The sequence below is a fragment of the Rhinatrema bivittatum genome, chromosome 8 (assembly GCF_901001135.1).
Source record: "Rhinatrema bivittatum chromosome 8, aRhiBiv1.1, whole genome shotgun sequence".
Lineage (NCBI taxonomy): Eukaryota > Metazoa > Chordata > Amphibia > Gymnophiona > Rhinatrematidae > Rhinatrema > Rhinatrema bivittatum.
Window position 1 is genome coordinate 133,686,621 of NC_042622.1, and position 22,650 is coordinate 133,709,270.

Here is a 22,650-nt window from a genome sequence, read left to right on the forward strand (position 1 = left end):
GGAGATGTCAGGGCAATCCTGGATAGGTTGGGAGACCTATCTTCAAGCCAAATCAAAGCTCTGTGAACAAGATACCACTCCAACACCAATACAAAGAATACATCTCATGTCTCTTCTTCATTACATTTGACCTAAATACAGTTTCCCCCCTACAAATATCTGATTTCATAACTACTAACTTTAAAAAAAAAAAAAAAAAAAAAAAAGCAATGATAAAGCAGCTCAAAGAGTCCTTGGCATACACACTGTGTGAATTACCATCAGGGCAGTAAGTAACTTTAACAGATTGGGAATGATGCCTACAAACAAAATCTCTTTCCCAAAGGTAAAGGAAAAAATATTGGCTGTAGTCAATTCATCATGGTCTATTACATGTAAAATGCTTTGGACAAAGGCAATATGCAAGAACAACATTTTTGTTAAGAACATAAGAAAATGCCATACTGGGTCAGACCAAGGGTCCATCAAGCCCAGCATCCTGATTCCAACAGTGGCCAATCCAGGCCATAAGAACCTGGCAAGTTCCCAGAAAGCTTTGCAAAGGTCAGACCACCTTTAATAAGGTGGGATCCCCAGAAAGGAGGGCTGGTCTCCCTAAAAGTTGGCCACTCATTTTTGAGAAAGAAACCACATTAAAAGGATAATTTGCAAATGGTTTGCAGCAGTTAAAACAGTGCTTTACCCATAGAAATAGACTTTGTAAAAATTGCCAACCCAATGTCGGGCCGATACAGTAAAAAACGCGGGAGAACAGGTAAGCGCCCACTCTCCTGTGCGCGCGATTCATTAAAAAAAAATGATTTAAATTAGGCCCGGCGGTAAAAAGAGGCGCTAGGGACACTAGCGCGTCCCTAGCGCCTCTTTTTTGACAGGAGCAGCGGCTGTCAGCGGGTTTGACAGCCGACGCTCAATTTTGCCAGTGTCGGTTCTCAAGCCCGCTGACAGCCACGGGTTCGGAAACCGGACGCTGCCAAAATTGAGCGTCTGGTTTTCAACCCGCGAGCCTATTTCAAATTTTTTTTTTTTTTACTTTTTTAAACTTTCGGGACCTCAGACTTAATATCGCCATTTTTGGACGCGCTATTACCCCTTACTGAATAAGGGGTAAAGCTAGCGCGTCCAAAACACGCATCCAAATGCTGGCTAACAGTGCTCTCCATTGGAGCGCACTATACTGTATCGGCCCGTGTGTGGCTAACCTTATGCAAAATATGTCCTGTTTATATGTAAGTTTACTCATACTAAATGAAGACATTCCTGGGGACAGAACTGGGGAGAGGTTTGAAAGATTCAAACATATACGTGCAAATCCCTCACACCCCCAAAAAAAATTTCCACACATTAAATAGCAGGGGTAAGTTTATGCAATTAGATTTGGTGGGATAATTTTCAGAAGGGATTTGTGTGTGTAAATCCACTTTGAAAATTGGTGTAATTTATTTGTGTAGTTGTCAGCTGTCTTTTGTGTGATAGACACAAACCTTTTTTCTTTAAGGTTCTTGCCTATTAATAATAGCCTGCAGTTTTCTCAGTCTTCCCCTGGTTAGTACTCACTTTCTTGTGCTTTATCATCAAGGGAATTTTGCTGAGTGAAAGAGGAATATACATTCATTCCCAGCTGAAATGCATTGGACAGGATGAGCAATTCTGAGGGACAAATTAGTTAAAAACCATAGTAAAATGAAAAATAAAAATGAGCAAATGTTCTAACTGAAGCACATTTGGGACCTCTGTGCATTCTAACAATTTGTTCCTGATATTATCTACAAGGAGGCCACAGAAAAGCAGACTCTACAAGTCATGGGCTCACACTCTAAATGCTGCAGACCAAAGGGTCTGACCCGAAATATCAAAGGATTACAGCATCTGATCTCCCGTTTACCATTCAAAGGTCCTCGTAGTTTATTTATAGTGTAACTTTTTTTTAAAAAGTGTCAATGTTCCACATATAGATTGTGCCAGGTTGATACAGATGTGCAAGTGCCCTAGCTTTTAGGAATGCATCTCTGTACAAATATTCAGCCATCAAAAAGAGACTCACTCCTAATGATACTTCCAATTTATGTTTGGTTCCATTAGTTCTGCTGGGAGGGAGTGATAAGAGGCTCCTTAAAATCTGGGCAATGCCTCTATAACCAGAAGCAGCAAGGAGAAAATGGCAGGCACCCTGCTCTGGAGGGAGTGCGTTGGACGCAGCTGTTTCCATCCGTAATGTAAATGTTCAATTCTTCACTAGAGCAGTCTCTAGGTAACAGCCTCCAGTATGGGCCAAGATTTTTGTTGTCGCAATCAGCATGGTTGCCTTGGTCCTTGAAAAAGTTTTACTTCCCCTAAATGTTCTCCTTAACAGTCCAGGTTCGTTCTATTAAAAGGCTTTGCTAAGAAAAAAAATGTCCTTACAAATTCTTTTTTCTTTGAAAGTCATTTTCTGTACAAGAAATTATTGTAGGTAAATGAAATAGTTCAATAAATACCAGCTGCGCTGCCACGGGCTTTGATTGTTTTGTGGACATGTCATTTATAGCTGGATTCCGATCCTGACCCTGCAGAGAAGCCTCTGGGAGGTTTTATCCCGAGCTCTGATGGTCTTTCGGGGGGGGTTCAAGAGTTTCCGCCAAATCCTCCAGCTCGTCCAGCAGCTCGGTGAAAGATGGCCTCTTAAACGCCTCCAACTGGAAAGCAAAGGCTCATTTTAGTAACAATGAAGTGTATTGTTCTGCTCCTTTTAGTGACTGAACAATGGAGAAATCAAATTACAGACAGGAAGGGGATTTTGTGCTTAACACACAGCTGTCTCAGTCCAGTTCCCAGTGGATTAGTGTCCATGCTAGAAAAAGATTGTAAAAATTCATATTTAACTGCAGAAGCCATTAATATTTAGAAGACTCCACAGGGAGCTGTAACTACTGGGTGGGTAAAAATCCTGCGCCCAGGCCAAGTTCATACATTTTAAATTCATGCTGATCTCCTTCCAGTCTGCTACTGCACTTACCATGCAGGACTGCCCGTGTCCATCTGACAAACTCTCTTGCTTCCAACCCTCGCCATCTCTTTGCCACTCTCAATTCCCTCCTCAAACTTCCTTCACCTTTCACCCTCCTTCACAGACTATGACGGACTCCGTCCATGACAAGGTTCACAAAAATCAGTCTCAAGCTTTTGAACAAGGTCCCCTCCCCCTCCTTGCCCCCACTTCTTTACTCTCTTTCCCCCCCCCCCCCCCGAGCTCCCACCACCCTCTCCCCTCCTTTTCTGAAATCGCAGAAATCTCCTCTATATTCACTACTTGTTCCTCTGAGCCCATTCCCACCCAGCTCCTCAGCTCCGTTTCCCCTGCAGTCATCTCTTCCACCCGTCACATCCTCAGTCTATCCACTCTCCACTGCTACTGTTCCTGCTGCCTTCAAACGTGCTGGGATCAAAGCATTCCTCGAAAAACCCTCACTGGAACCTGGGGGTAGCAGAGCAGCTTTTTGGTTGGGGGGCATGCAAATGGCCCCCAATTCTGCCTCCATCTCCATCTTACATACATTGGATCTGGGGAGGAAGGAAGGAGAGGAGATCGCAGAGGAGGGAAGTGAAAAAGGTAGCTTAGGCAGGAGATGTATATAAATAAGGGATGGAGAAGGACAGAGGGAAAGGGAGGAAAGGACGGGGAATTCAGGGAGGATAAGGAAAGGGACTGGGAGGGAGTGGATAAAAGAGGGGTCAGGAATGGGATGGGAATGGAAGAGGAGGAGGGAAGAGGGTGGGTGTGGAGAACAAGGAGAAGGGGAAATTGGGATGGGTGGAGAAGGAAGGAAGCCACAGCCCCCGCCCCATCACACCTCCATCCCCTTTTTCTTTTATCCTCCCTTCCAAAGCCTCTTTGATCTCACTCTCCCTTTTTCACTTCTTCTCCCTGACCTGTTCCCTTCACTCATCCTGGTTCACATTCCTGCCTCCATCCCTTCTCTCACTCTCCCCACTGCAATCCCCAGTTCACTTTGTCTCTCTCTCTCACACAATCCAGTTTACTCTCTCCCTCCTTTGCCCCATTCCCAGTTCTCTGTCCCTCCCCCTCTGGTGATTGATTCATTCCCCTCCTTATCCTCAAGCCACGGTTTACTCTGTCTCTCCCTCTGACTCCCATCCCCAGTTCATTCCAACCCTCCCATCCCCAGTTCACTCCCTCCACCTCCTGGCATTGCTGAGTTGCTCCCTCTGTGCCTCCCTGGATCCCCTCACTCATCACAGGAGGAGGAGGAGGAGGAGGAGACAGGAACTTCGCAGAGCCTCGGCACCTTCTCCTCCTCCCCGGCCGGCCCCCAGCGACACACTTTGACGCTTGGACCCGGCAGGAGAAAAGGAAAAGAAGGAAGCACCCGAGCACCTGCAGAGCTGCTGTCTTCTCCTCTTGTTTAACTTCATCAACTCTGAGTGAAGGGATCTGGGCCGGGCAGGCAGATGGGTTGGAGAGGGGAAATGAAGCAAGCATCATTTGAGGCAAGCGTCGTCCCACTGCCACCAATGCATTTTTATTTAGAAGGTCCCTCTCCTGCGGCAATTTGGAAGTGGAAGCGAGATGGAGAAAAAGAGTTGGCCAAATTGTTTTGGGGAGGGGGTCCAAGGCCCCCACTCCCCTCCCCCATTCTGACCCCTATTCTGGTCCTACTTGCCCTGCTAACTATCGTCCCATCTCTTTTCTCCCTTTTGCTTCCAAACTACTTAAACCTCCACCGTCTTGACATTTTCATCTCATGCCATTTTTTATCCACTAAAGTCTGGTTTTCGCCCTCTACATTCCACAGAAATAGCCCTAGCCATCACTGGAGAATTTTGCAAAAACCCAAAAGGCTTTTACTCAGTCCTTATCCTCCTTGACCAATCTGCTGCCTTTGACACTGTTGATCACCACCTACTCCTTGATACTCTGTCCTCACTTGGATTTTGGGACTCTGTCCTGTCTTGGTTCTCTTCTTTCCTCTCTCATTGCACTTTTACTGTGGTGGCTCCTCCTCTGCCTCAGATTTCTGACCTAGGCCTTCATTTTTTCTCTCTGAATACTAATTCCTTTGGTGCTCTGATGTCTCATGTCTTTCAATACCATATTTATACTGATTCCCAGATTTACCTCTTTACACCAGAAATTTCATCAGGAATCCAGTCCCAAATCTCAGCCTGCTTGTTTGACATTGCTGCCTGATGTCCCACTGCCACTATAAACTCAACATTGCCAAGAGAAATCTCCTTATCTTCCCCCCAAACCCACTTCCCCTTTTCCTCCTTTCTCTATCTCTGTGTACACTGTAATCCTCCCTGTCCCCTCAGCCCGCAACCTTGGGATCATCTTTGACTCTTCTCTTTGTCTCTACATATATCCAAAACTCTGCTAAAATGTGTCATTTCTTTCTCTGTAACATCTCTGAAATCTGTCCCTTCTTTTCTGAAGATACTATCAGAACTTTTATCCATTCTCTCATCACCCCATGTTTAGATTTTTGACTGCAAACTGCTCCTCACAGGTCTCCCAGTGAACCATCATTTTCCACTTAAATCTATCCAAAATTCAGCTGTGCGACTTATCTTTCGCCAAAATTGCTCCACCCATAAATCCCCTCTTCTCAAATCACTGCATTGGCTTCCTATCCGTTTCTGCATACAGTTCAAGCTCTATTACTTACCTACAAAAGCCTTCATTCTGTAACTCCTTACTACCTCTCCTCTCTTATCTCTCCCTACACCCCTCCTCTTGGTACTTCACTCATCTGGTAAATCACTCTTAGCTACATCCTCCTCTATAGCCAATTCATGACACCATGCTTTCCCCATCTGGCTGCTCTGTATGCTTGGAATACACTTCCTGACATGGTGCATCATTCTTCCTCTCTTGCCTTATTTAAATCCAGTTAAAAACCCACCTTTTTGAGGCTGCTTTTCAGTTTTAACCCCTTGTGATAGAGTGACCTGTTTCACCTATGCAACCTGTGTGGGACCAGGCTAGAAAGCCTGGTCCACCTTAAATCCCATAGAGCAGTGGTTCCCAACCCTGTTCTAGGGACCTCCCAGCCAGTCAGGTTTTCAAGATATCCACAAAGAATATGCATGAGAGAAAATTTGCATGCACTGCCTCCATAACATGCAAATTTTCTCTCATGCATATTCATTGTGGGGACCCCCCAGGACAAGTTTGGGAACCATTGACATAGAGGGAGAGAGCTCTATGGGCAGGAGCCTGCTGGGCAGGTTAAGAGGCAGAGTTCACCTGGGATCAGGAGGCCACCATGGGGAGCTCCTGGCCCTCTCTCAGAAGTTGTGTTATAAGAGTACTGCAAAGGTAGGCACTTACTGTTGATATTATTTGCTGTTATGTTAATAAAGATTGAAATTGCATGAAAAAGACTGGCAAGAAAAGTTTGTCTTTTTTTTTGTGCATGATACCAAAATCTGCAACAGAGTCGACACCCAAGAAGGTGTGGAACACATGAGAAAGGATCTAGCAAAGCTCAAGGCATGGTTTAGGGTCTGGCAGCTAAGATTTAATGCTAAAAATACAGAATCATGCATTTGGGTTACAAAAATCCCAATATAAGAGGTGAAATTCTTTTATACACATAAGAGAGAGATCTGGGGGTAATCATATTTGATAATCACAAGTTGGCCAAACAGGTGGATAAGGTAATGGCAAAGGTCAGATAGATGCTTGGGTGCATTGGGAGAGGAATGGTCAGCCAAAACAAAAGAAGTCCCTGGTGTTACCTCATTTGGAATACCGTGTGCAGTTCTGGAGACCACACCTTCAAAGGATATAAGCAGGATGGAATTGGTTGGATGGTTACAAATATGCTCAAGTGATCTTCATTGTAAAGCATATGGGGACAGATTTAAGATCTAAACATGTATACTATAGAGCAGTGGTTCCCAAACCTGTCCTGAAAACCTGATTGGCTGGGGGGTCCTCCAGGACAGGTTTGGGCACATCTATCCTAGAGGAAAGGTGTGATAGGAGAGGGACACATTTCAACACCTCAGAAGTATCAATGCACAAGAGGCAGGTCTCTTTCAACAGAAAAAGATTCTAGAACAAGGGGTCATGGGATGACGGTGAAAGAGTAATCTAAGGAAATATTTCTTTACAGAAAGGTCGATGGTTGCATAGTACAACCTCCCAGCAGAGATGCTGGAGACAAGGACAGTATCTAAATTCAAGAAAGCATGGGATAAGTACAGAGGATATCTGAAGGAGTGGTAGGGATTATAGAAATGAGTAATAGGTGTGGATGGGCAGACTAGATAGACTGCAGTCATTTATTTATTTATTTATTTAAAATTTTTTATATACCGACATTCATCCAGGATATCACATCGGTTCACAGTGTAACGCAAATATACGCCATGCATGGCGCTTTACATGGAACAGATAAAACATGTTTCTATGTTTCTATTATGTGAAGAAATGCTTTCTTTTGTCTTCCTACAGTGCCAGTAGGAGCAGCAGCAGCACTGCAAAAATCAACAAAGCAACAGCAACAGCTCTCTTCCTAGAGATTACTTGTAAAAACATTTTCTTCTATTATAGTTTTAATTACCATGTTTCAGCTTTGCTTAAAGAAATGCCAACCAAAGCAATGCACTTAACCATGCTAATTTTAATAAGGCTTTGGAAAGGTTTCAGCAAGTGTGCAAAGAATGAGAGAGAGAGAGAGATCAAAGTAAACCTTACCCGGCAGCAGCTGGCAGCTAAATCCAAAACCCTCTTTGGACACTCTCCAATAATTTCATGGAAAGCAGTCACATCTAGGCCATAATCCTAGTGGGAAAAAAATGCACAATTACTTTAAGTGAGGTTGGCAACCAGAAATGGCAAAGATTAATCAGGTTGCATTATGTAACAGGATCTTTTCTCTGCAACACATCACAACTATTCCCCACTTCTCAAATAACAATTTTAAACATCATTATTACATATGGAACCAGGAAAACCAAGAAAAACAATGCAACTATAGTAAGACAAAGGGAGCTGTCATTCTCTGTGCTGTTTAGAGACATCAGATATAAGCTGGGACCGCCAGTTAGCACAGAGATGGGAGGACGCACATAGGGTCCAATTTATAAAAGCATTTTGCTTTAAAGCACAGGATGTGACAACATCTTTAGCAAATCAAGCCCTACTTTTCTTCTCCTGGACTGTTGGCTGTTACCTGAGTCCTGGGCAGAACTTCAGGGTCTGCAGTGATTCGGCCTAGTATTTCACACAGAACTATTCCAAAGGAAAACACGTCAACCTGCAGAAAAAAAATAAAAGTGAGAGAGTAACAACTCCAGAGGTAGGAAAGAAAGGCTGAGGAAGTCACCAAACTCTAGGCCAGGGAGAGAAAGGGAAAAAAAAAAAGGATTAATCTCAAGTCCTGATGACTGCAGCATGTCACATGTGGCTTTGTATTCTCTGATGTCATCAGATTCCTTTGGTACACTTAAAGGTGAATTTTCAAAAGCTGCACAAGTAAAATCAGCCTATATGCGTGTAAATGGCATATATTTGTATCTATGCTATTTTAGAAACATACAGTATACATGCGCAGATAAGGGTGTGCAAGTACATTTTCACGTGTAAAAAATGGGCGGTCCAGGAGCATTCCCAGGCAGGACCAACATTTACATTTATTTTTATTTATTTATTTATTTAAAAGGTTTTATATACCGACATTCATCAGTGATATCACATCGGTTCACAGCGTAACATAAAACTGGTGCCTGTAACGGCGCTTTACATCGAACAAGTTTAACATAATACAATTAAAACATATTGAAACATAATAACTAGAGAGTAAAGGGAAAGGTGGGGGAAATAAAGTTTTAAACTAAAATTAAAATAACATGTTTACAAAAGGAGAAAAAAAAAAAAAGGGGGAAAGTGACAGCAGAATAATGTTGGATTAATAAATTATTGTAATATGTGCAAACTGTTAATTTATAAGAGATTTACTCGTGTAGATTTGTCAGCTTACTCGTGTATATTTACACCTGCTTTTGATCTGGAGTAATTGATCGTAAAAATCTTAAAACTGAATTACTGACTAGATGGGGGCGGTGTCTGGGTGAAATGGGGGAGCTGAGGCTGAAGAGCCAAGAGGGTTTCAATGACCTGCAGACAGAGTGGTAGACTAATTGATTACATTGGTAACTTCATTGCAATGCGCATGTTAGAAATATCTCCTGATTTACATATGTAAAACCTAACTTATTGGGGGGGGGGGATAGATGTGTGTATATTGAGTGGGTAAAATCTCCATGCATATAGGGGCAGATTTTAAAAGGGTTAGGCGCGTAAATCCTCAGGATTTACGTGCGTAACCGTTCCTGCACGCACCGAGCCTATTTTGCATAGGCCTGGCGACGCGCGCAAGCCCCGGGACGTGCGTATGTCCCGGGGCTTTATGAAAGGGGCAGGGCGGGGGGCGAGAACGAGGCCTCCGGCACAGCGGCCTTGCCGGGGGATCTTGTGCTGGCAGCCGGCCGGCACTCGCAAGTTACGCCTGCCAGAGGCAGGCGTAAATAACAAAATAAAGGTAGGAGGAGAATTTAGGTAGGGCTGGGGGTGGGTTAGATAGGGGAAGGGAGGGGGGGTGGAGGGAACGGGGAAAGCCATCGGGGCTCCCCTAGGGATCGGCGCGCGCAAGGTGCACTAGTGTGCACCGCCTTGCACGCGCCGACCCCGGATTTTATAACATGCACGTGACTGCATGCGCATATTATAAAATCGGGCGTACATTTGTGCGCACCGGGTAGCGCGCACAAATATACCCCACGCGCGCAGGTTTTAAAATCCAGCCCATATTTTTTAAGTTAGATGTAAAAATACGCTGGTATAGTAGCTGTGCCCCACTTATCCGGAGAAGTCTGAAAAGTACTGCTTATCATCTAGGTAAGGTGGATGGATACGTCTCAAATAGAACTACTTATCCAGATAAGTAGCACCATTTATCTGGTTATGTAGCAGCAAAATCACCACTTAGCCAGATAATTCGGAACTTATCCAGATAAGTACAAGATGTATTCACGTATTTTTTCAATATGTGCGCAGGTTGCTGGGTACATTTGTGTGTATGTTATAACCCGCGAATCTCTTATGCTAGGAATTATTAGGAAAGAAAAGTAGAATAAAACCTAGAATATCATAAGGCCTCTGTATTGATCCATGGTGTGACAGCACCTTGAGTATTGTGTGCAGTTCTGGTCATCACATCTCAAAAAAGATATAGTAGAAATAGAAAAGGTAAGGAGAAGGATGACCAAAATGATAAAGGGGATGGAACGATTCCCCTGTGAGGAAAGGCTAAAGAGATTAGGGCTTTTCAGTTTGGAGAAGAGATGGCTGAATGGAGATATGATAGAGATCTATAAAATAATAAGTGGAGTGGAACGGATAAATGCAAATCTGTTTACTCTTTCAAAAAGTACAAAGACTAGGGGACAGTCAATGAAGTTACTTGGTGATACATTTAAGACAAATTGGAGAAAATATTTTTTTATTCAACATATAATTAAACTCTGGAATTTGTTGCCAGTGGATGTGGTGACAGCTGTTAGTGTAGCTGGGTTTAAAAAAGATTTATACAAGTTCCTGGAAAAAAAAAAAGTCCATAAACCATTATTAAGGTGGGCTTAGGGAAATCCACTGCTTATTCATGGGATATGCAGCATGGAATCTATTGAGCTTTTGGGATCCTGCCAGGTACTCGTGACCTGAATTGGCCACTGTTGGAAACTGGGCTTGATGGACCTTTTGTCTGACACAGTATGGCAAATCTTATGTTCTTATATTTTAAAATACAGGAATAGATTTCCATGTGCATGTGTATATGTGCACACGGGCAGCTGTTTTAAAATTATCCTCTTACAGCCTTATGGCACATGACATGTCACAGGCCAAGATGGTTGTTCATCATTAATTACCTTTGTTATTGGCAATGAAATGTAAAGTTGTAACCCAAAAAGTTGAAATAAGAATACCTTTCTGTCATATGGTTCCCCTCGCAGCATTTCTGGAGCCATCCAGAAGGCTGAGCCCACAAGGGACAGCTTTCTATCAGAGTTCTTTGCTGGCATCTCCACCACTTCCCTGGCTAGGCCAAAATCTGTCACCAAGGCCTCTCGCCCTCGCTGTGTCATTCGAATGAGGCAGTTCTGAAACAAGACCAGGTGAGTCATATGTTAAGGCTTCCGCAGTAGCCAAAATGCAATGCCCTGTGCCAGTCTAGTGTCTCTGTGGCAGTACTGTATGAAGGGACCTGGGTTCAAGTTCCAGCTCCAGTCTTCCGCTCCCAGATAGACTGGGGCTGGGGATGCTGTGGAGATAGCATGCACAGCCCCTGCAGAGAACGAAGTCATAGTAGTTTGATTCAGGGCCCATGACTGCAGGGTTCCAAAAGCTCAGGTTCATAGATCCGGCCAAGGACAATCACTACAATGATGGCACTATGTAAACCAGGAAGAGATATAAAAGTGAAAAAAATCCCCAGGTAGTTGCAAGTAAAAGCTCATGGCACCAAATCTCAGCCTTGGTTCTGATTAAAAACTGAAAGCCCAAAGGAGCAGGAGAAAACTGCTGGGTCAAAAAACAAACAAACAAACAAAAAACAAAACAAGCAGGTAAAGTCTCAAGACAGGTCCAAACAGGGATACCTGTCTTGGTACTAACAAATCCAGGTCACAACACATACTGTAGGCAGCTAGGATTAATTTTAAACTAACACTTTTAAAAACATTTTATTTATAGAATTTTCTAAAACAATCCAGAACATATCAAAGGAATAGTAAATAAACATACCAAAAGATATAAACATCAAAAATAGAGCCACACCTCTCAAAAAATGAAACCCAAAATGCAAAAATGAAGGAAAACAAAAAATGAAAAAAGTACTTCAAAAGACACTATCCAGAAAAATTAAATGAGGAACGTGGTAGCAGAAAAACTGGTGTATCAAGTTTAATCCACTGTCTCCCATCCACAATGGACCTCAGGCAGTATCAGTAAAGTCTACACCATGGGTTCAAATCATGTACCGCAAACCTCTAATTTACTAAAAACTCCATAAATCTATTATTTCATTTTATTTAACAAAAGTCTAACTTTTACTTTAAATACTAAGGGGTAGATTTAAAAAAAGAGCGCGATCGCGTACTTTTGTTCGCGCAGCAGGCGCAAACAAAAGTACGCTGGATTTTATAAGATACGCGCATAGCCGTGCGTATCTTATAAAATCCTGGATCGGCATGCGCAAGGCTGCCGATTTTGGGCAGCCTGCGCGCGCCGAACCGCGCAGCCTGCCTCCGTTCCCTCTGAGGCCGCTCCGAAATCGGAGCGGCCTCGGAGGGAACTTTCTTTCGCCCTCCCCTCCCTTCCCCTCCCTAACCCACCCCCTTCTTACCTTTGTCCCTCGATTTACGCCTGCTAGAAGCAGACTGCTGGCGCGCAGTCATCCAACCCGAGGGCTGGTCCTGAGGCCTCGACCACGCCCCCGGGCTGGCGCCACGCCCCCGGTCCCGCCCCCGAAAATAGCTGCAGCCTAGTAGCAGAACCTGTTGGCAGTCCCGGGAATCAATTGGCATAGCGCGGCCCCTGAAGAAGGTTCACAGAAACACGAGCCATGTCGGGCCAACGCCAGCGTGATATCCCTGCTGCAAACTTCGCTACGATAAGTGTAAAATTTTACTGCCTTCAAACTGACATAGTCTGTTGTTACAAAATAACCTTTAGAGAGACCAATGATTATAATATAGAGACGGTCTCTCAGATACTAAATGACCGCACATCTAACAGAGTGGTTCAGCGGGGCTATCTCAGTTAAAGCCCGCCACTGCATATGAGGTCTCTCTAATTGTAATAAGACTACATGGCAACGGCATTATTCTTCTTGATATGATGGCATTTTGAAAATAACACTAAGAATACATCATATATAAACAGTTTTTCATTATAAGGAACAGATAAAGTCTAATGAAATCTTATTTTCCCCATATGTTCAGAGTCGATCCTTTATGATGTTAAGAGCATCTTCCTGCAGTATACTGGTGTACAATGACAACACATCGATAGTAACGATAGCAAAGAATGTCAAAGGGCACAACGTATCAGTTAAGCCTTGTAAAATTTCCATTATATCAGTGGAGTTTCTAACATAGGAGGTCAAGACAGTGACCATCAGTGCTAAAAAAAATTGTCAGTAAAGATAGACACTGGTTCAAAAAGAGATCCTCATGCAGAGATAATTGGATGCCAAGGAGGATTGTGTAATGTTTTATGGATCTTAGGAAGAACATACATCACTGGCATTTTAGGGAAATCAACTTTAAGAAAAAGGTCACTCTCTAGATGTTATCCATTCGCAAAAGCTTCTTCCACAATTAAATTCACTATATTTTTCAATTCTAAAGTAGGATCATCGGCATGTAAGGTATAGTATGATGTATCCATTAACTGGCACAGCACTTCATTTTTATATTTCTGTTTATCCATCACCACCACTGCACCACCCTTATCAGCTGCTTTAATAATCAAATCAGATCATTTACTTAAACTATCTAAAGCATCATATGGGAAGGGAGTGAAAACAATTTTGTGTCCTTCATGCGATGGTTGGGGATGTGTGATCTAATTTGAGTTTTCCTCTTCGTTCAGTACTATAGGTCTACCATTCTTGGATATTTTCATCTCCATTCATGAACTGGTTTTAATTTTACCATCTATCGTAAGCCAACAGATATGAATACCCTTCTTAGGTTTGTCAGTTGTCATCCCCGACATCTTTGTGAAAATTTGCCAATTGGGCAATTTTTTCATTTGAGAAATTGTGCTCTGACATATGATTACGAAGTGAAAGCTAAAGAAATGAGAAATTTTGAAAAAGATGGTTATCCTTTGAATACTGTAAAAAAAAACAAAACCAAAAAAACCCCCAAACAAACATACAAGAGGGCCCATTAGGTAAACCATGATTTGTTGTTTTTAGGGATGTGCATTCGTTTGCGACAAAATAGGAAATATAGATGATATTTCCTATTTTGTTGCAGTTCGGGGGGGGGGGGGGGTGTCGATGAAACAATACGAAAACCCACAAAATTTCATGTGGTTTTTCTTATCATTTTTTTGGTGGGGGAGGGCACATTAAAAAAACCCAAACTCACCCCAACCCTTCAAATTTAATGAACTGCAACCCCCCACCCTCCCGACTCCTCCCCCCCCCAAGACTTACTGAAAGTCCCTGGTAGTCCAGCGGGGGCCCGGGAGCAATCTCCCCCTCTCAGGCCGTCGGCTGCCACTAATCAAAATGGTGCCGATGGCCCTTTGCCCTTACCACGTGACAGGGGCTATCGGCGCCATTGGTCGGCCCCTGTCACATGGTAGGAGCAATGGATGGCCCGTGCCATTTTTTAAGATGGCACCGGCTGTCCATTGCTCCTACCATGTGACAGCGGTTGGCCAATGCCACCGATAGCCCCTGTCACATGGTAAGGGCAAAGGGCCACTGGCGCCATTTTGTTTACTGGCAGCTAACGGCCTGAGAGCGGGAGATCGCTCCCAAGACCCCTTGCTGGATTACCAGGGACTTTCAGTAAGTTTTGGGGAGGTGTTGTAATTAATTAAATCTGAAGGGTTGGGGTGTTTTGGGGGTTTTTTTGGTTCAGAACAGCCGAAATAAATTGGCCCGAACCGCGGGAAACGAAATTTCCAGCGGCGGGCTGATAACGAAGGCCGAACCGAAAGGGTCGGCCGAATCACATCCATAGTTGTTTTTACCATCCAACAAGGAAAATAATCATAAGATTACATGTTTTCTCCCTTACTTTCCACAAGTTTTTCAGGTACAGCAAAGCATCAAGAGACATTGGAATGTGTTATGTTTACATAAAATTTTTGAAGTAGGTTCTTTGTTCCCTTTACAATTACCAATCAGAGACTGATTGGTACATTCTGTTAAAAGAGTGGCTTCTCCTCTATCTAATTACAGAATGAATACCAGCTTCAGACGGTAATAAAGAAAGAGGTTTATTAATACAGGTAATTATATAGAGGAAGGCGGATAATTCCTCTAGGAGCAGAAAAATACAGAAAGAATTTAGTACAAGCAAAGGTGTACAAAGTCTGTTTAAAATCTGCTCAGAGATCTTAACATGTGCATCAGCTTATAAAGGGTCTGGGGTCTGCTATTATCAGTCATCTGCATAATCCACACCCATTACCTTTAATAACCAATCGATATATGTTTTAACATGTGTACTTTAGCTTGCTCTTACTATAGGCCACAGGCCTCTTCTTATCAGTTAGAATAACAAACTTACTTCCATCCTTCCAGGAATGATGTCATCCGTGCTGGATAATTCTCTGGCAAGTTCAATGATCATAGTGCTTCACAGTGCTATAACTACATATGTGCAGGATATATGCAGTGCACTATTCTACAATTCCGAATTTCATAGTGCCACTCAGGGGCAGATTCCAGGTAAAGATCGGCCTGGGGATTTTCCGCCTTGGCCAGCCCAGGAGATACCCTGTAGTCTGCCGAGTGCGGCTCTGTCGCGGCCACGCTTGGCAGACCACGTGACCAGAGCGACTGGCCCACTGGGGGATGTCCGATCCCACAATAGGCCAATCCGCTCCTGGTGCCACTTTCTCTTCTTTTGATAATGAGAACATTGAGTCTGGTCATTAGCAATAAGAACATAAGAACATGCCATACTGGGTCAGACCAAGGGTCCATCAAGTTTCCAATAGTGGCCAATCCAGGCCATAAGAACTTGGCAAGTACCCCAAAACTAAGTCTGTTCCATGTTACTGTTGCTAGTAATAGCAGTGGCTATTTTCTAAGTCAACTTACTTAATAGCAGGTAATGGACTTCTCCTCCAAGAACTTATCCAATCTTTTTTTTAAACACAGCTACACTAACTGCACTAACCACATCCTCTGGCAACAAATTCCAGAGTTTAATTGTGCGTTGAGTGAAGAAGAACTTTCTCCAATTAGTTTTAAGTGTGCCACATGCTAACTTCATGGAGTGCCCCCTAGTCTTTCTATTATCCGAAAGAGTAAATAACTGATTCACATTTACCCATTCTAGATCTCTCATGATTTTAAACACTGTCTCTTCTCCAAGCTGAAAAGTCCTAACCTCTTTAGTCTTTCCTCATAGGGGAGCTGTTCCATTCCCTTTATCATTTTGGTCGCCATTCTCTGTACCTTCTTCATCACAACTATCTTTTTTGAGATGCGGCGACCAGAACTGTACACAGTATTCAAGGTGCGGTCTCACCATGGAGCGATACAGAGGCATTATAACAGTTTCCATTTTATTCACCATTCCCTTTGCTTTTTTGACTGCTGCAGCACACTGAACCGATGATTTCAATGTGTTATCCACTATGATGCCTAGATCTCTTTCTTGGGTGGTAACTCCTAATATGGAACCTAACATTGTGTAACTATAGCATGGGTTATTTTTCCCTATATGCATCACCTTGCACTTATCCACCATTCAATTTCATCTGCCATTTCGATGCCCAATTTTCCAGTCTCACAAGGTCTTCCTGAAATTTATCACAATCTGCTTGTGATTTAACTACTCTGAAAAATTTTGTATCATCTGCAAATTTGATTACCTCACTCGTCATATTTCTTTCCAGATCATTTATAAATATATTGAAAAGTACGGGTCCCAATACAGATCCCTGAAGCACTCCACTGCCCATTCCCTTCCACTGAGAAAATTGTCCATTTAATCCTACTCTCTGTTTCCTGTCTTTTAGCCAGTTTGTAATTCACAAAAGGACATCGCCACCTATCCCATGACTTTTTTACTTTTCCTAGAAGCCTCTCATGAGGAACTTTGTCAAGCGCCTTCTGAAAATCCAAATACACTACATCTACCGGTTCACCTTTATCTACATGTTTATTAACTCCTTCAAAAAAGTGAAGCAGATTGTGAGGCAAGACTTGCCTTGGGTAAAGCCATGCTGACTTTATTCCATTAAACCATGTCTTTCTATATGTTCTGTGATTTTGATATTTAGAACACTTTCCACTATTTTTCCTGGCACTGAAGTCAGGCTAACTGGTCTGTAGTTTCCCGGATCACCCCTGGAGCCCTTTTTAAATATTGGGGTTACATTAGCCACCCTCCAGTCTTCAGGTACAATGGATGATTTTAATGATAGGTTACACATTTTTACTAATAGGTCTGACATTTCATTTTTGTGTTCCTTCAGAACTCTGGGGTGTATACCATCCAGTCCAGGTGATTTACTACTCTTCAGTTTGTCAATCAGGCCTAACACATCTTCTAGGTTCACCGTGATTTGGTTCAGTCCATCTGAATCATTACCCATGAAAACCTTCTTTGGTATGGGTACCTCCCCAACATCCTCTTCAGTAAACACTGAAGCAAAGAAATCATTTAATCTTTCCACAATGGCCTTATCTTCTCTAAGTGCCCCTTTAACCCCTCGATCATCTAACGGTCCAACTGACTCCCTCACAGGCTTTCTGCTTCGGATATATTTTAAAACATTAGTACTGTATGTTTTTGCCTCTACGGACAACTTCTTTTCAAATTCTTTCTTATTCTGTCTTATAAATGTCTTACATTTAAATTGCCAACGCTTATGCATTATCCTATTTTCTTCTGTTGGATCCTTCTTCCAAATTTTTGAATGAAGTTCCTTTGGCTAAAATAGCTTCTTTCACCTCACCTTTTAACCATGCCAGTAATCGTTTTGCCTTCTTTCCACCTTTCTTAATGTGTGGAATACATCTGGACTGTGCTTCTAGGATGGTAATTTTTTAACAATGACCACGCCTCTTGCACACATTTTACCTTTATAGCTGCTCCTTTCAGTTTTTTTTCTATTTTTCTCATTTTATCAAAGTTTTCCTTTTGAAAGTTTTGCACGAGAGCCTTGGATTTGCTTACTGTCCCCCTTCCAGTCATTAATTCAAATTTGATCATATTATGATCACTATTGCCAAGCGGCCCCACCACCATTACCTCTCTCACCAAATCCTGTGCTCCACTGAGAATTAGATCTAAAATTGCTCCCTCTCTTGTCAGTTCCTAAACCAATTGCTCCATAAAACTGTCATTTATTCCATCCAGGAACTTTCTCTCTCTAGCATGTCCCAATGATACATTTACCCAGTCAATATTGGGCGCTGAAAATTCCTGGATTGGGATTTTTAAAAAAAAAAACCAAACAGAAAAATTCAAAAAAAGTGATTTTGAAATAAATTTGTGTGAAGGCGGATGATAGAGAAGACCGGCTGGTTTTGATTATAAACACAGCGACTGGCTTGCTGACACCTTCATGGAGGCTATTTATAATATTGATGTTTGTGTTCCCATTTTTTGATTACTGGAAATTGAAATCTCCCATTATTACCGCACTACCAATTTGGTTAGCTTCCCTAATTTCTCTTAGCATTTCACTGTCCATCTCACCATCTTGACGGTAGTATACCTCTATCACTATAGTCTTCCCCAACACACAAGAGATTTCTACCCATAAAGATTCAATTGTGCAATTAGTCTCATGCATGATGTTTATCCTGTTGGACTCTATGCCATCCCGGACAAAGCGCTACAACGCCTTCTGGGTGCTGCGCTCTGACATAGTGATATAATTTGTACCCTGGTATAGCACTGTCCCATTGGTTGTCCTCCTTCCACCATGTCTCTGAGATGCCAATTAAGTCTATGTCATCATTCACTGCTATACATTCTAATTCTCCCATCTTACTTCTTAGACTTCTGGCATTAGCATACAAACATTTCAAAATTTCTTTTTTGTTTGTATTTTCATTCTGCTTTTTAATTGATAGGGATAAGTTAGAATGTTTTAGCTCAGGTGAGTTTTTAGTTACAGGCACTTGGACTACTTTTCTTATTGGAACCTCACTGTCGGGATGCCCTAATTCTAATGCATCATTAGTTACAAATAGTAACTTCAGTTAGTCAGCCAGAGTGCCTCACTGCTCTGTTGATTAAAAAATGTTGGTACCTAATCAAACCAAATCACACTACCTTAACACCTTTTCCAAGGTGAGTAACTGAACTGAACTTTTCAACCTTTTTACTTAGGTATACACTGCTCCTAGCTTATTTCTAGCTTCTGGCTACCTTTTTTTTTGTTTTTAATACACAAACACTGTAACATCTGCTTATTAGCTGCCTTACAAACTATTAAAAATAAACACACTAACTACTGCTTATTAGTTGCCTTACTGACTGACAAATGGTCTAACTTTTGTTTATTCACTGCCTTACTGACTATTAAAAGCACAAACACAGTAAATAATATTCCCAAATAGTTAACTTCGCCCCAAAATTTTTAAAAAAAATTTCCCAAGCAAAGACTTACTGATTCCTTTCAGCCACCAGCAAGGTGATCCTCTCATCTCAGTGCTCCCATGTAACAAATGCTTTGTCTGTCAACAATCTTGTTGGGGGACACTTTGCCTTTTTTTGCAAAGAAATTTTTCATTTATGTTCCTCTGATTGTGGTTCTATTGGAGTTATTTACTGTATTTGGTGTTCTTGCAACCTTCTATATATAGGTAAAAGCCGATGGTGTTTGTGCGTCTGCATAATAGATCATATAACTATAAATCTAGGATGCATTGAGGCTCCATTGGTACAGCATTGTTTACTGCAAGGACATCCTTTTGACGATCTCGTGTTTGCAGTAATAGAGCAACTCAAACACTCAGGGGTAGATTTTCAAACAAGGCGCGTTGGCGTACTTTTGTTGGCGCTCCAGGCGCCAACAAAAGTACGCGGGATTTTAGTAGATACGCGCGGAGCCGCGCGTATCCGCTAAAATCCTGGATCGGCGCGCGCAAGGCTATCAATTACATATAGCCGGCGCGCACAGAGCCGCGCAGCCTACCCCTGTTCCCTCCAAGGCCGCTCCGAAATCGGAGCGGCCTCGGAGGGAATCCTCTAACACCCTCCCCTCACCTTCCCCTCCCTTCCTCTACCTAACCCACCCCCCGGCCCTGTCTAAACCCCCCCTTACCTTTGTCGGGGGATTTACGCCTCCCGGAGGGAGACGTAAATCCCCGCGCACCAGCAGGCCGCTAGCGCGCCGGGACGCGACCTGGGGGCGGGTACGGAGGGCGCAGCCACGCCCCTGGACCGCCCCGGGCCGTAACCACGCCCCCGGACCCGCCCCCAAAACGCTGCCGACACGCTCTCTAAACGCCACGACGACCGGGCCCGCCCCCCACACGCCCCCGACACGCCCCCCTCGGAGAACCCCGGGACTTACGCGAGTCCCGGGGTCTGTGCGCACCGGTGAGCCTATGTAAAATAGGCTCACCGGCGCGCAGGGCCCTGCTCGCCTAAATCCGCCCGGATTTGAGCGGATTTAGGCGAGCAGGGCTCTTAAAATCCGCCCCTCATTGCGGGGAGGTGATGTCGATAGAACATTTTTACAAAAGGAACAAAAGTGGATTTATTATTTTGAAACCGTGGAACCAAAAGGACTGAATAAGGAAATTGACTGATTGGTCTTTCAAGACTGATAGGGTGGTCTTTAGTTCTTGTAATAGGTTCTTACTTGATGATATATATATATCTTCATCATATGACATCATTTCCTTTATTTGGTTAGTTAAGTGGTATCTCAAGATGTATCTGCCATCTTGAATGAAAGCATCCAGCAAATTAAGGGTACTTTTGTGTGTCTGGTTTGTGTGTGTTTTTTGAATTATAGATTCATATTATGAAAATGTTTGATTTTATGTTTTTTTTATTCATAAATGATTATACAAAACCCCTGAAGAAGGCTGTTTGCCAAAACATGGACCATGTTGTTTTTTTCTAATACATACCTATGATTGGATAGCAAGCTAAGTACTCAGGGGTTATTTTTTGAAAAAGTGGTACACGAAGCCTTAGTTAGTTATATAATTAGTATTTATAGTTACAGTTAGACTTTTGTTAAATAAAATGAAATAAAAGATTTACGGAATTTTTAGTAAATTTGAGGTTTGAGGTACATGATTTGAACCCGTGGTGTGGACTTTACTGATACTTCCTGAGGCCTATTGCGGGCAGGAGATCGTGGATTAAGCCTGATACACAGGTTTTTCTGATACAGTGTTCCTCATTTACAGGCCGATACAGTACAGTACGCTCCGGTGGAGCACACTGTTAACCCGTGGTTGGACGTGCGTTTTTGACATGCTAGCTTTACCCCTTATTCAGTAAGGGGTAATAGTGCGTCAAAAACGTGCGTCCAACCCCCCCCGAAACTAATAGCGCCCGCAACATGCATGTTGATGGCCCTATTATTTATTCCCGCGCGATACAGAAAGTAAAATGTGTAGCCAAGCCGCACATTTTACTTTCAGAAATTAGCGCCTACCCAAAGGTAGGCATTAATGTCTCTCGGCACCGGGAAATTGTATAGAAAAGCAGTAAAAACTGCTTTTCTGTACACCCTCTGACTTAATATCATGGCGATATTAAGTCGGAGGTCCCAAAAGTTAAAAATAAAAAAAAATTTTAAAATCGGCCTGCGGCTTGAAAACTGGACGCTCAATTTTGCCGGCGTCTGGTTTCCAAACCCATTGCTGTCAGTGGGTCTGGGAACAGATGCCGGCAAAATTGAGCATCGGCTGTGAAACCCGCTGACAGCCGCCACTCCTGTCTAACTGACTTTGCAAATGACTGACTTTGCAAATATACAATTGTGCCAAGGGAATGTGTGAATGATTGCGGCCATATGGCCCAACAACCTCAACATGTACCAGGCTGTCATCTGCTGGCTCTGCTGAATCTCTGCTGAGATGATTATCAGGGCGATGGCCCTTTGCTGAGGCACAAATGCGTTGGCCTGAGCCATGTGTAGCAGGACTCCTATGAAGTCCAATTGAAGTGACGGGATGAGATGGGACTTCGGGTAGTTGATGATAAACCCTAGAGACTCCAACACCCGGATGATCAAGCGCATAGACTTGACAGCCCCTGCCTAAAAGGTACTCTTGACCAGCCAGTAATCCAGATAAGGGAAAACATGCACCCCTAGCCTGCGGAGGTGCGCCATCACCACGACCAGACATTTTGTAAAGACCCATGGGGCTGACACAAACCCAAACAGCAACACCCGATACTGGAAGTGCTGTTTTCCCACCATGAATCAGAGATACTTCCAGTGACTTGGGAAGATCTCGATGTGGGTGTAAGCATCCTTCAGATTGAGGGAGCATAGTCAGTCCCCTTTTTGTAATAGGGAGATCAAGGTGCCCAGGGAAACCATCTTAATCTTTTCCTTTCTGATAAATCTGTTCAAGGCACGTAGGTCTAGGATGGGATAGAGTCCTCCTGTTTTCTTTGGAATCAGGAAGTACCTGGAGTAAAATCCCCACCCTCTTTGCCCTGATGGAACAGGCTCAACCACTCTGGCTGTTAAGAGGAAGAAAAGCTCCATTAGTAGTACCTCCTGATGCACTTCTGGCCCCCAAAATGGGCTCAGAGGGCAATTTTGCCGGGCACCCAATAGGTTCAATCAGTACTGTTGACGGCCGATGGCAAGGTCGTATTTCCCATAAGGCCAACCTAGGCCATGGCTTAGGATGCAGCAGTCAGGGGGGCGTATATACAGCAGAAATAACA

General features: G+C 43.2%; 1 protein-coding gene across 13 annotated transcripts in view; it reads right to left on the reverse strand.

Moving 5' to 3' along the window:
* Nucleotides 1-1,066: 1,066 nt before the first annotated feature.
* The window catches only part of LOC115097412 (dual specificity testis-specific protein kinase 1-like), a 175,179-nt gene continuing 153,595 nt past the window's right edge, over nucleotides 1,067-22,650 (reverse strand). For all 13 annotated transcript variants that reach the window (XM_029613205.1, XM_029613207.1, XM_029613206.1 and 10 more), the window contains 4 exons: nucleotides 10,993-11,166; nucleotides 8,181-8,264; nucleotides 7,703-7,789; nucleotides 1,067-2,672 (listed from right to left, as the gene is read on the reverse strand). In XM_029613205.1, coding sequence (XP_029469065.1) covers nucleotides 2,568-2,672; nucleotides 7,703-7,789; nucleotides 8,181-8,264; nucleotides 10,993-11,166 — 450 coding nt within the window. In that variant the 3' untranslated portion in view covers nucleotides 1,067-2,567. The remainder of the gene's footprint in view (nucleotides 2,673-7,702; nucleotides 7,790-8,180; nucleotides 8,265-10,992; nucleotides 11,167-22,650) is intronic.